Genomic DNA, 13,344 nt, shown 5'->3' on the forward strand with positions numbered 1-13,344 from the left:
AGGATCTGGTGGGCTTCTCACCCCAATCTCCACCATGCAGGAATGTTATATTGGCCCAAAGTTCTTGGTGTTCCTCCTCGCCACCTCACCCTGAGATGGTCTGGACATCCAGGTTTCTAAGAGAGACTTGCTGAGAGCTTCACACATTTCAGTGCAAAATGGGCACAGCCCCAGGCCATGATTCCCAATCTCTCCCTCTTGCTTTTAGGCCAGCCTAGTGCCTGATTTCCTTAGTCAGTGGTCCAGGGCCGATTTTCACGGCTGCTCTCCAGCCCTTTGCATCTCCCCAACGGAAGACCCCCAGACTGTCGTATAGCCAGGACAATTGCACAGCTCCCAAATGGTCAGGACTCCCTCTCTTGGGACCCTGTAACTGGGGAACAATTCAGGACCTGCATAAATCCTACAGCTCTCCTGGAAGCCCTGGTGAAAGGCCAGAGGGAGGGGCTGAAACCAGGTGGGCCAAAAAGCCTGCCTTTCACACAAACTCTGCTTCAGAACTGGAGAGAGAGCAATGGGGTTTGGAGGCAGAGGGTAAACTCTGAATAGGCAGGCCAACTGGGCAGGCCAGCCCAGCCTGCAGCACTTGGACCCAGCAGTAGAGGGTCACAGAATAGTCATTATTCCCCTGAATGGGATGCCATTCCCTGGAGAGAGTTAACTCTCCCAATGTTCAAAGCCCTACTAAAATCACATCTCCTCCAGGAAGCCTTCCCTCACTAACCTTTCATCTCTCCACCCTATTCTTCCTCCTTTCTGTATCACCTTTGCCCAAGATTCTGTTGTACCCTCTAAGCACTTAGATACCCCATCCACAGACCCACAGTACTTATCTATGTATCCTTATGCTCAGTAGCTTCTCCTACCTGTAACTTAATGTCTGTTTCCACCTCTAGATTGGAGGCTTCTTGAAGGTAGGGATCTTGTATACCTATTCTATTCTACTGTAATAATAATAATGGCATTTACTAAGGGCTTACTATGTGCAAAGCACTGTTCTAAGTGCTGGGGAGGTTACAAGGTGATCAGGTTGTCCCACTGGGGGCTCACAGTCTTAATCCCCATTTTACAGATGACCTCAACTGAAGTGCAGAGAAGTGAAGTGACTTGCCCAAAGTCACACAGCTGACAATTGGCGGGGACAGGATTTGAACCCATGACCTCTGACTCCAAAGCCCGTGCTCTTTCCACTGAGCCACGCGGCTTCTCTTCTACTATTGTACTCTCCCAAGCACTAAGTACAGTGCTCTGCATGCAGTAAACGCTTGATTGACTGTTGCTAGAGGACTGTGATCAGAGATTTGGGTAGGATAGTCATGCCGTATGCTTCTTTGGGGGCTCTTGCTTGGAATGCTCCATATGCAGGCCAGATGTGGACTGCCCAATCTGGTAGAATAGAGGTGACTCCTAATAATAATAATAGGTAGGGAGAGCCCCAGTGGATGGCAAGGGGGCTTCTTAGTGCTATGGGGATGGTGACCGTCCATCTCGCTCACACAGATCAATCAATCATACTTACTGAGCACTTACTGTGTGGAGAGCACTGTACTAAGCTCTTGGAGAGTACACTATAACAGAGTTGGTAGGTATGTTCTCTGCCAGAAGATGGGGGAACTCTTGGGGAGGGGAGGAACCCAGCCAAGCCACAGCCAAAGATGAGAGTTGATGGTAGTGGGTTGAGTTTCTGGTATTGCCCATTACTTCTGAGTGGACTAGATGCCCCTTTCCCCCTGGGCCAGGAGCCTCTTACTCAAAAGGTGTCCAACAGCTGCTATGTTCAGTTGACATGGAAAGGAGTCACTACAGTCAATGCCCAGGATGCTAGAAAGATCAACAGCTGCTTGGAGAGGTCAGGGATCCCTGATAGAGATGCCTTAAGGCAGACGGTGAGCTCCGTGTTAGATTCCAACTTACAGGGCCTAATTCGAGCCGGGTGAGGGGCAGAATGGGCCCATTGCCGCTGCATGGCCCCACCTGTCTCTGCTACCTAATCAATTCCTCTCTTGATCAGTATGCTTAGGTGGGGAGGAATTTCCACTTCCGAAAATCCTCTACTGCTGGGTCCAAGTGCTGCAGGCTGGGCTGGTAGCACTGGGTCCTAGTAGCAGTGTTCTCACTTAGCTGGGCTCCAGCACAGGTCTCAGGGCTCTTAATTTTTTGTTAAGCACTTACTATGTTCCAGATACTGTACTAAGCACTGGGTTAGACACAAGGTAATCAGGTTGGACACAGCTCATGTCCCACCTGGGACTCACAGTCTTCATCCTCATTTTGCAGATGAGGTAACTGAGGCCCAGAGATCCCAGATCCTCTGAGTCCCAGGCCCATGCCCTTCCCACTAGGCCATGCTGCTTCTTTAAAACTCTGCTTCAAAGATGCCAGGGCTGAGCCCAGCAGCCCCAACACAAATTAAGCCTGGCTGACTTGAGGCCCGATTCCCAACTTTTGCTCCACTCACTCAAGCCAAAAGCCACTATCAACCCCAAGGCACTTGGGCCTTTGCCTTCCTCTCCTCCCTACTCCTTGCCTTCTCCAGCTGGCCTGGCCCTCATCATTTCAGTGAGGAGCCTGAATTTTGCTATTCCAACCCAACAAATGCGGAAGTGCTTATGAGCAGTTCTCTAAAGAAGAGCCGGGGGTAGGGACAGCAGGAGTTCCAAACGCCTCTCCTCTTGTATGACTTCTCGATTCCTCTCTCCTCCACCTCTCCTCCCAAGCCAGCCCCCTCTCCTAATCATTATTCCCTTGAATGGGATGTCATTCCCTGGAGAGAGTTAATCTTCTATTTGATTTTGTTCCATAACAGAGCCTGGTGATTTATGTGGCTTAGGTTGAGCACTGGGGACTGTGCCGGCTGAGAACCGGGAGGTTGGAAATCATGAATATTTCAGTCTATTTCCTCCTCTCCTCCTCCTCCTGTCATCTTCCCCAAACTGGGCCCCTCGCTTTCTCTCCCTCCTCCCCCTTCTCATGATCCGCTTCATTAGTTGCTTGGCTGGTGCTTGTGGGATAATAAAATTAATTGTAATTTCTAATCCACAGATGCCAATGCAGGGACAAGGGCCGGGTCTCAGGCCAGGCTGGAGAATGAAAAGGCAAAGGTTGGGGAGAGAGAGTTGGATGGGGAACAGTTCAGGGGAGGGCTGTGTGGGGGTGGGAGGGAGTGTGACTCAGAGGTCAGCCTCCTGCATGGAGCCCGGGAGATTGTGTGGAAAAAAGTTGGAAGGCTAAGTATGAGGGGAGAATACTGAACGTGAGTGACTGAGTGCGGCGGTGTATATATTAGTGAGGGTACTATAATTGTATGCGTGAGCTTGTCTATACTAAACATGTACCCAGCAGTGATGTGTCAAGTGTGTGTTGTCAAGTCCCCTGCCTGTGGGCCCAAACTAAACCTGGCTGGACTTGAGCTGGGTTGGCTACTCCTCCAGTGCCTCTGTGGCCCTTTCCATTTCAGGCTGGGAGGGTTAAAGTATAACAGCTGGGGTGCTCTGGGCCAGAAGTGGCCTGGCTGCCCCTCTTGGGACTGCTGTTACAGCTTTTGTCACACGTGTGGTTGCCTCCTGGCTACTAGAGAAGTGACATGGCCACGTGGATAAAGCAAGGGCCTGGGAGTCAGAGGACCTAGGTTCTAATCTCACTTCTTCTGCTTGCCCACCGTGTGACTTGTGTAAGTCACTTAACTTCTTTGTGCCTCAGTTTCCTCAACTGCAAAATGGGGATTCAATGCCTGTTCTCCCTCCTACCTAGACTGTGAGCCCCATATGGGGCAGAGATGGTATTCGGCCTGAATAACTTGTATCGACCCCAGTGCTTGACACATAGTAAGCGCTTAACAAATACCATTAGGACAAGTGATCCTGTGCAGCAGCACTTCCTGTTTGGCCCAGGCTTAATTCTAGGCAGATGTGGATCAGGACTAATCTCATATACTGCACTCCCGGGTTCTGCTTGGGTTTGCACCAGGGGTTTGGGCCACGGATTTTAGTGTTCAGAACTCTGCCCAGGATCAGGGTTTAAATGGGACTAATGCAACTGGAGCTCATGGCTACATAGGGCTGGGGAATGCTGGGCCTAGGGGATCTTTGGTGGGTTCCCAGAGCTCAGGAAGAGGGAGGTCAGAGGGCAGGCCTCCCATTCTGGCACTGTCATCTCTGGCCTTTGGGAGTTGATTAACCCAGCTACCTTTCCCCACTATAGAGCCCTGGGTCTCCTGTTCCAGGAAGGAGAAGCAGGGCTGTTGAGTACAAGTTCAGTTTCCTGAATCTTCACCTCACCATGCCTAGGGAGAGTGCTGGGTGGGAGAACTGGAGAGACAGCAGGTGACTCAGGGTGTTTTTGATCTTAACTGCCAGGTTGAGCTGAGATCTTAACCCAAATTCCTCATCTGTGAATTAGGGACAGGAAGACAGAGTCACCATACAAGGTGGGAAGGAGAAGAAGAGCAAAGCTTAGAGGGCTTTGAACTTCTCGGAATCACGGAATCAAAGTCACTGGACTGAAAGGGGTCATATCTAGCAGGCACTCCTCCTGCCTGTGAGCAGAATTGGATTCGGGCATCTGTCTACTCTTTCATTAAAAATTTCCCGAGATGGCGACTTCCAGTCTTGCTGGGGGCTCAACCCTTACAGGGTTTCTCATGTTTAACTTAAATCCCTTCTGCTACAATTTAAGCATACTCCTTGTCCTCAGAGGAAAAAGAATGGCAGCTCCCCAGAGCCTATATAGTATCCCTTCAGAGTCTTGAAACTGTTATCCGGTCTCCATTCAGTTTTTTCTTCTCCAGGTTAAACCAAGTTCCTTTAACCTTTTTCCTTGAAAAGGTGCGGTAGATCCCCATGCAAGTCAAGAACTCTAGACATGAAATGCAACGGAGACACAAAAATGGAAAGACACTGCCACGCTGCTGCACCTCCACTGGATAGCAGTTCCTAGGCCAATGAGAAGCAGTGTGGTCTGAGGGAAAGAGCATGGGGCTGGGAGCCAGAAGACCTGTGTTTTAAATCCCAGCTCTGTAACCTTGGGCTAGTTACTTCACTTCTCTGCTCCTCAGTTTCCTTATCTGTAAACCGGGGATGGACTAAATACCTGCTCTCCCTCCTACTTAGAATGTGAACCCCTTATGGGAGAAGGAATGTGACCAAACTGATTATTTTGTATCTATTTCAGCACTTAATACAGTGTTGGGCACAGAGTAAGCACTTAAAAATACTCTTATTATTATTAGTCAGAGAAAGGGAGAGGAGTCACAGAGAACAAAGAAAATAGGGTCTGGGGGAAGAGGCATGTGATACTCACAGCCCTTGTAGATATCCGTGGGGATCTGGACCGCAGCATATGAGTAGTTAACCTTGGTTTTAAAGTTCAGGTCTTCGGTAAAGTCTAGCTTCAGAGAATTGGCCTTCTCCCTTGTAGTCTCCTCGCCCTCTGGATCATCCTGAGAAACAAAAAAAAGAGGAAAATGCACAGCGTCAGGCATGAGGGGGGACAGAGGGAGAAGGAGACAGACAGACCGACAGACTTAAAGAGAGTTGGGGAATACACTGCTCCAGTCTATCCCCCTACAGAATAGAGATCAGGCAGGACCACTTTTCATTCAGTCCACATTCTAGAACTAAAGTGAGAAAAAGAGAAAGATAATGGCTCCTCTACTGCCCACAGCCTTTACTCCTGTTTTGAGCCCACTGTTGGGTAGGGGCTGTCTCTATGTGTTGCCAACTTGCGCTTCCCAAGCGCTTAGTACAGTGCTATGCACACAGTAAGCGCTCAATAAATACGATTAATTGATTGATTGATTGTTCCCCTTCCTAGAGGATCACCATTCCAGGAAGAGTCCATGGGCCTCTTTATTGATTTATTTATTTGCTTATTTTAGTTACTTTAAGCTTGTTGTGGGCAGGGAATGTGTCTAACTATATATTGAACTCTCCCAAGCGCTTAGTACCATGCTCTGCCCACAGTAAGCACTCAATAAATACAACTGACTGACTGGCTGAGCCGGCCCCAGCCCCAAAGTGACTCCTACCAGGGAAGAGTAAGATTGCAGACCTGGAATTTCTTCCCAAGCCTCCTCCCAACTTAGGTCTTGCTCTGTTCCCTCCCTCCCATCTTTTAACTGAATTGGTCCTCTTGGCCCTTCAGGCTGGATGCTTCCATAGGCTGGGCCTCTCTTGTACGTGTGGTGGTATCATTCCAAGCCCAAACCTGAATCCGAGCCCTGTCCCATGGTTCGGTCTGGGCCACAAGAAAGGTGAGCTGAGCTAGGCATGAGTTCAGACAGCTCTTTTTTATGGTATTTGTTAAGCACTTACTGTGTGCCAGGCACTCTACTAACCACCGGGGTAGATGCTTGGCACATAGTAAGTGCTTAACAAATACCTTGATTACTATTATCATACAAGCTAATTGGTTGAACACAGTCCATGTCCCACATGGGACTCACTGTCTTAATCTCTATTTTCAGGTGAGGTAACTGAGGCACAGAAAAGTTGAATGACAGAGAAGCAGCGTTGCTCAGTGGAAAGAGCATGGGCTTTGGAGTCAGAGGTCATGGGTTCAAATCCCTGCTTCGCCGACCGTCGGCGGTGTGACTTTGGGCAAGTCACTTAACTTCTCTGGGCCTCAGTTCCCTCATCTGTAAAATGGGGATTAAGACTGTGAGCCCCCCGTGGGACAACCTGATCACCTTGTAACCTCCCCAGCGCTTAGAACAGTGCTTGGCACATAGTAAGTGCTTAATAAATGCCATCATTATTATTATTGCTTAAATGACAAGGTCACACAGCAGATGAGGGGTGGAGCTGGGATAAGAACCCAGGTTCTCTGATTCTCAGGCCCATGCTCTTTCCAGTTGTGGTGGTGGCCGGGAGGCTCCCATATGCAGTGCTTTTTATGTATGTGCAATCAGAGACTCGAGTGACTCAAACTACAGTTTTCAGCAGCCAACCAGGATGGTATGGGTGTACAGCAGCCTCATCCTAGGAGGGAGGATGGTGCCCATTTCTGTTTCCTCTTGGATGAACTGACAGGTCAACATCAACATGGGATATGAGGTACCAGGACTTTGTTTGGGCCGGGCAGGATGGGCTGTGAAACTGTGGCTTGTGGTTGTCTAGACCACATCACCACAGGACTCCCCAGGGATCTTAAGGAGGCCCGAGGACTCTGGTGATGCCAACATCAATTACTCAATGATTTATTGTGACTGCTCTGTTTTAAAATATTAACAATTATGGTATTTAAGTGCTTACTATGTTCCAAGCACTGTTCTAAGCGCTAGGATAGGTACAGGGTAATCAGACTGTCCCACATGGGGCTCACAGTCTTAATCCCCATTTTACATATGAGGTAACTGAGGCACAGAGAAGTTAAGCGGCTTGCCCAAGGTCACAGAGCAGACAAGTGGCGGAGCCAGAATTAGAATCCACGTCCTCTGACTCCCAAGCCCATGCTCCTTCCACTAAGCCACGCTGCTTCTCTAAATATTTGTATCTCTCTCTCTCTCTCTTTAGTGTGGCAACTTTGTGTGGGCAGGGGATGTGTCACTTTATTTGAAACAGTGGGACCTTGTATAAAGAGCCTAGGGCTTGGGGTCAGGAGACCTGGAGTCAAATCCTGGTTCTGTCACTTGCCTGCTGTGCAACCTTGGGTAAGTCACTTAACTTCTCTGGGACTCAATTCCCTCTTCTATAAAATGGGAGCTCAATACCTCTTCTCCCTCCCTTTTGGACTGTGAGCCCCATGTGGGGCAGGGGCCAAGTCTGACCTGATTATTGTGTATCTACCCTAGAGTTTAGCACAATGCTTGGCACAAATTAAGCACTTAACAAAATCTCAAATGATTATGATTATTCTGTACTATCCAGACCTGTAGTACAAAGCCCTGTGTTAAGAAGCGGCCACTCAATAAATACTAATGCTAGTACAACATCCAAGTCCATCCTTGCCAGCTCCCTGGATTTAGGCCCCTCATTTCCATTTGCAGCCGCGGGTATTAAATCAAAACTTAAAAAAGAAAAAAAAAAACCCTTCCCAAATCCTTGAAAATCAATTAGCAGCAAAAGGCAGCTATCAAAGAACAAATTAAAACAGAGTGAGGCTTAGTGCTCTGTCAATAAGTAATGCAAACAATATTTAATTATGGAGTAGAAATGGCAAATTCCCTGCTGCTGGAGCCAAGCTGCTCCCTCTTTTTCACACCCCACTACCGCCCACCCCCCCCAACTCCACTGTTTGCACTTTCTTTGGCAATGGAGTTGAAGAGTAGAGCTTCCAGCTGGTTTGTAGAGGACCTCACCTGCTCAGGAGAATTGCTGGATCTGGGTGGCAGAGAGTGGGGAGCCCAGGGATCCAACTGGTGCAGGGAGAAGGTGGGGAAGCAGGGGGAGTTGGCCGGGAATTCCTTCCCAGCCATGAACACTCTCTATCGCGATAGAAATCCAACTTCCTTTGCCTGGAAATGATGGGGGAGGTGGGGAGACGGGCTCCCAAATTCTGGTCAGGGCACCTTGTACCCTGATCTCCAGCTGGCCCAGTCCCTGAGGGCCAACTGGCTCGTCACAATTCCCAGGACTCAGCCAGTGCTCAGCTGGCCCTCTCCCACCCTGTCCCTTCTCTGCAAGGGCAGATGCCAGCAGGGGGATTAGGTGAGCCAAATCATTTCCAGCCCAGCCCTGCCAAGCCCAGCCCATCCCAGGCTACTGGGTAGTCCCACTGCTCTATGCTTCATTAAAGAACATTCCACGCATATGCATGGGTGTTCCTACCAGCTAGAGGTCCCTAGAGCCCACAGGGAGAACTCTATACTACCCAAAGCATGCAGCCACCATGCTTTCTGAGAGCCATGCCTTCCCTTCCCTAACCCCAGTTTGAGACTCAAATCGGGGCAACACTGACTGGCCTTGACTGTACATTTCCTACAATACTAAAAGCCCTGATCACAGGGATTTAGTTATTTATTGAGGAATTCACTCATGTCCGCAACCTTGGTGTCATCCTCGACTCCGCTCTCTCATTCACCCCTCACATCCAAGCTGTCACCAAAACCTGCCGGTCTCAGCTCCGCAACATTGCCAAGATCCGCCCTTTCCTCTCCATCCATACCGCTACCCTGCTCATTCAAGCTCTCATCCTATCCCGTCTGGACTACTGTATCAGCCTTCTCTCTGATCTCCCATCCTCGTGTCTCTCTCCACTTCAATCCATACTTCATGCTGCTGCCCGGATTATCTTTGTCCAGAAACGCTCTGGGCATATTACTCCCCTCCTCAAAAATCTCCAGTGGCTACCAATCAATCTGCGCATCAGGCAGAAACTCCTCACCCTGGGCTTCAAGGCTCTCCATCACCTTGCCCCTTCCTACCTCACCTCCCTTCTCTCCTTCTACAGCCCAGCCCACACCCTCCGCTCCTCCGCCGCTAATCTCCTCTCCGTACCTCGTTCTCGCCTGTCCCTCCATCGACCCCTGGCCCATGTCATCCCCCGGGCCTGGAATGCCCTCCCTCTGCCCATCCGCCAAGCTAGCTCTCTTCCTCCCTTCAAGGCCCTGCTGAGAGCTCACCTCCTCCAGGAGGCCTTCCCAGACTGAGCCCCTTCCTTCCTCTCCCCCTCATCCCCCTCTCCATCCCCCCCATTTTACCTCCTTCCCTTCCCCACAGCACTTGTATATATGTATATATGTTTGTACATATTTATTACCCTATTTATTTATTTATTTATTTATTTTACTTGTACATATCTATTCTATTTATTTTATTTTGTTAGTATGTTTGGTTTTGTTCTCTGTCTCCCCCCTTTAGACTGTGAGCCCACTGTTGGGTAGGGACTGTCTCTATATGTTGCCAATTTGTACTTCCCAAGTGCTTAGTACAGTGCTCTGCACATAGTAAGTGCTCAATAAATACGATTGATGATGATGATGATGATGATGTCCACTCTGTCCATCTCATCTGTCTCGCTGTCAAACCCTTGCCCCACACATCCTTCCTCTGGCCTGGAACTCCCTCTCCCTTCAGATCCGACAGACCACCGCTCTCTCCATCCCCAAAGCTCTACTAAAATCATTTCTCCTCCAAGAAGCCTTTCCTGATTAACCTCTCCTTTCCCCACCCTATTCTCCCTCCTTTCTGTATCACCCATGTACTTGGGTCTGTACCCCTTAAGCACATTTATACTCACCCCATCCCCAGTCCCACAGCACTTAGGTACAGATCCTTAAATTGTGTCCCTTCATCTAGCTGTAATTTATTCTCATGGGTCTCTCCTACTCTCAACTGCAAGTTCCTTGTGAGCAGGGATCGTGTCTACCCCACTCTATTGTACTGTACTTTCCCAAATGTTTAGGATGGTGCTCTGCGCACAGTAAGTGCTCAGTAAATACTGTTGATCAATTGATTTATAACTATTTTCTCACTCTTCATTCTGGCTTATTCATTCATTTGTGTCCCTCTGAGGGCCAGGACTGTATCTTACTTTTTCTGTTTGTCCCCCGCCCCAGTGACTAGTACAATGCAATGCACACAGTAGAGGCACATCATGTAGAAGATGTATACTCTCCTGGAGGATGCTTGGGCTGCAGACCCCTCCCCACTACGGGTATGTTTTCTTTTGTTGTCTGTCTCCCCCCTTCTAGACTGTGAGCCCGTTGTTGGGTAGGGACCGTTTCTATATGTTGCCGACTTGTACTTCCCAAGCACTTAGTACAGTGCTCTGCACACAGTAAGCGCTCAGTAAATATGATTGAATGAATGAATGAATCACCTAATAATGATGATATTTATTAAGCACTTACTATGTGCAAAGCACTGTTCTAAGTGCTGGGGAGGTTACAAGGTGATCAGGTTGTCCCACGGGGGGCTAACAGTCTTAATCCCCATTTTACAGATGAGGTAACTGAGGCACAGAGAAGTTAAGTGACTTGCCCAAAGTCACACAGCTGACAAGTGATGGAGTGTGCGCATCGGTTTCAGGATGGGCCAGGGGGTGGGGTGGGGGGAGATGCGGGAACAGCCTTGACTGTTTCCAGAGGTGACTCTGGCAATGGACACTCATCACAAACACTGAACATGCAAGAGCTCCAGAAAGGCAGGAGTAAGGAGTGGGCGCCTGGAGAAAAGTGCTTCTGTACTTTCTAAGCACTCTGCACACAGTAAGCACTCAACAAATATGATTGAATGAATGAAATCAGCCTTTCCTAGGATCCCTGTGGAAGACTGTGATCTGATTATCCTGCATCTACCTCAATGTGTGGCAAACAAGAACTTAATAAACACTATGATTATAATAATGATTATAATATTATATAACAATAATAATACTAAATAAGCCATGGTGGTCTGTCTCTCATGGGATAAATGAGGTGTGTATGACCAGTTGGAGGTGTGAAAAATCTGGGGGAGCAGAGGGGAGGTCAGAGCTTCCACTGGGCCCTGGTTTGAGCCCCATTTGGAGACCCAGGAACTCCAGGTACAGATGAAGGCCGAAGGGCAGGGAGAGAAGAAGGAGGAGGAACATGTCCTAAACCTGGACCATTTCAGAGAAACCACCCACAAGGGAAAGAATCCCTTTCTCCTTTCGGACAGCTCATTCTTCTCTTTCCTATTTAACCTTATTAAAAGTCAATGTGTTAAGCTTTTCATCTCAGCTGCTGACTATATTGCAGGTGCTATTGGTCAGCAGGTGGGGAGAAGCTTCTGTGTTGGTCCTGTTTGGAAACTGAGGCTCTGGAAAAGAAAGAGGAGCAAAAAATGGGCATCAGAGAGGGAAGAGGGAAATGGAAAGAGACTGGAGAAAAAGGAGAGCTGAAGTGGGGAGTGTGGGAGAAGAGGGTGGGGTGGGGGTGGGGGTGGGTGGGCAATGCCAAAGGGAAAGGTGCTGCCCCAGTTACAGTAGTGCCCTGCATGAAAAGTAGGAATCTGGTTTGGGTGGAGCCAGGAGGGGGGCCAATGGAGCACTGTGGTTGGTGTTGTGGTTCAGCGGGGCTTGGAGAAGTTACAAGGATGGTCTAGGGAGCATGCCCTATGCACACAAGCAGAGTTTGTCTGGGAGTCAGAGGATCTGGGTTCTACTCCCAGCTCCACCACTTGACTCCAGAATGACCTTGGGAAAGTCACAACTTCTCTGGGCCTCAGTTCCCTCATAATAATAATAATAATAACGATGGCATTTGTTAAGCGCTTGCTATGTGCAAAGCACTGTTCTAAGCACTGGGGAGGATACAAGGTGATCAGGTTGTCCCACGTGGGGCTCACAGTCTTAATCCCCATTTTACAGATGAGGTAACAGGCACAGAGAAGTTAAGTGACTTGATCAAAGTCACACAGCAGACAAGTAGTGGAGCCGGTTTTAGAATCCCTGACCTCTGACTCCCAAGCCCGTGCTCTTTCCACTGAGCCACGCTACTTCTCTGCTTCTCATCTTCAAAATGGGGATTCAATACCTGTTCTCCTTCCTACTTAGACTGTGGGGCCTGATTATTTCATATCTACCCCAGCCCTTAGTACAGTACTTGGCACATAGTAAGCACTTAACAGAAATGCTCTGGGCATGTTACTTCCCTCCTCAAAAATCTCCAGTGGCTGCCCGTCAACCTACAAATCAAGCAAAAACTCCTCACTCTCGGCTTCAAGGCTCTCCATCACCTCGCCTCCTCCTACCTCACCTCCCTTCTCTCCTTCTACAGCCCAGCCCGCACCCTCTGCTCCTCTGCTGCTAACCTTCTCACTGTGCCTCATTGCCTCCTTCTCGCCCCCCCCCCCCCACCCCGGGTCGGGGGGTCGACCCCTGGCCCACGTCCTTCCCCTGGCCTGGAATGCCCTCCCTCCACACATCCACCAAGCTAGCTCTCTTCCTCCCTTCAAAGCCCTACTGAGAGCTCACCTCCTCCAGGAGGCCTTCCCAGACTGAGCCCCCTTTTTCCTTTCCTCCACCCCATCCCCCCACCCTGCCTCCTTCCCCTCCCCACAGCATTGTATATATTTGTACAGATTTATTACTCTATTTTACTTGTACATATTTACTATTCTATTTATTTTGTTAATAATGTGCACTTAGCTTTAATTCTATTTGTTCTGATGATTTCGACACCTGTCTACATGTTGTGTTTTGTTGTCTGTCTCCCCCTTCTAGACTGTGAGCCTGTTGTTGGGTAGGGACTGTCTCTATATGTTGCCGACACTTGTTCTTCCCAAGCGCTTAGTACAGTGCTCTGCACACTAAGCGCTCAATAAATGCGACTGAATGAATGAATGAACTTAACAGATACCACAATTCTTATTATGCATACCAGAACAAAATCAATCAAGCATTCGCACCAAAATAATTTCAGTAGCTAGTATTCCAGCCCCA

The 13,344-nt window shown here is 48.9% G+C and overlaps 1 protein-coding gene across 6 annotated transcripts in view; it reads right to left on the bottom strand.

The window, feature by feature from the left end:
• The window catches only part of CACNA2D2 (calcium voltage-gated channel auxiliary subunit alpha2delta 2), a 579,266-nt gene that overhangs the window by 64,181 nt on the left and 501,741 nt on the right, over positions 1–13,344 (bottom strand). For all 6 annotated transcript variants that reach the window (XM_038770682.1, XM_038770688.1, XM_038770684.1 and 3 more), the window contains exon 6: positions 5,299–5,437. In XM_038770682.1, the coding sequence (XP_038626610.1) occupies positions 5,299–5,437 (139 nt within the window). The remainder of the gene's footprint in view (positions 1–5,298; positions 5,438–13,344) is intronic.

This window comes from Tachyglossus aculeatus, chromosome X2 (assembly GCF_015852505.1).
Source record: "Tachyglossus aculeatus isolate mTacAcu1 chromosome X2, mTacAcu1.pri, whole genome shotgun sequence".
In the NCBI taxonomy this organism is placed as follows: domain Eukaryota; kingdom Metazoa; phylum Chordata; class Mammalia; order Monotremata; family Tachyglossidae; genus Tachyglossus; species Tachyglossus aculeatus.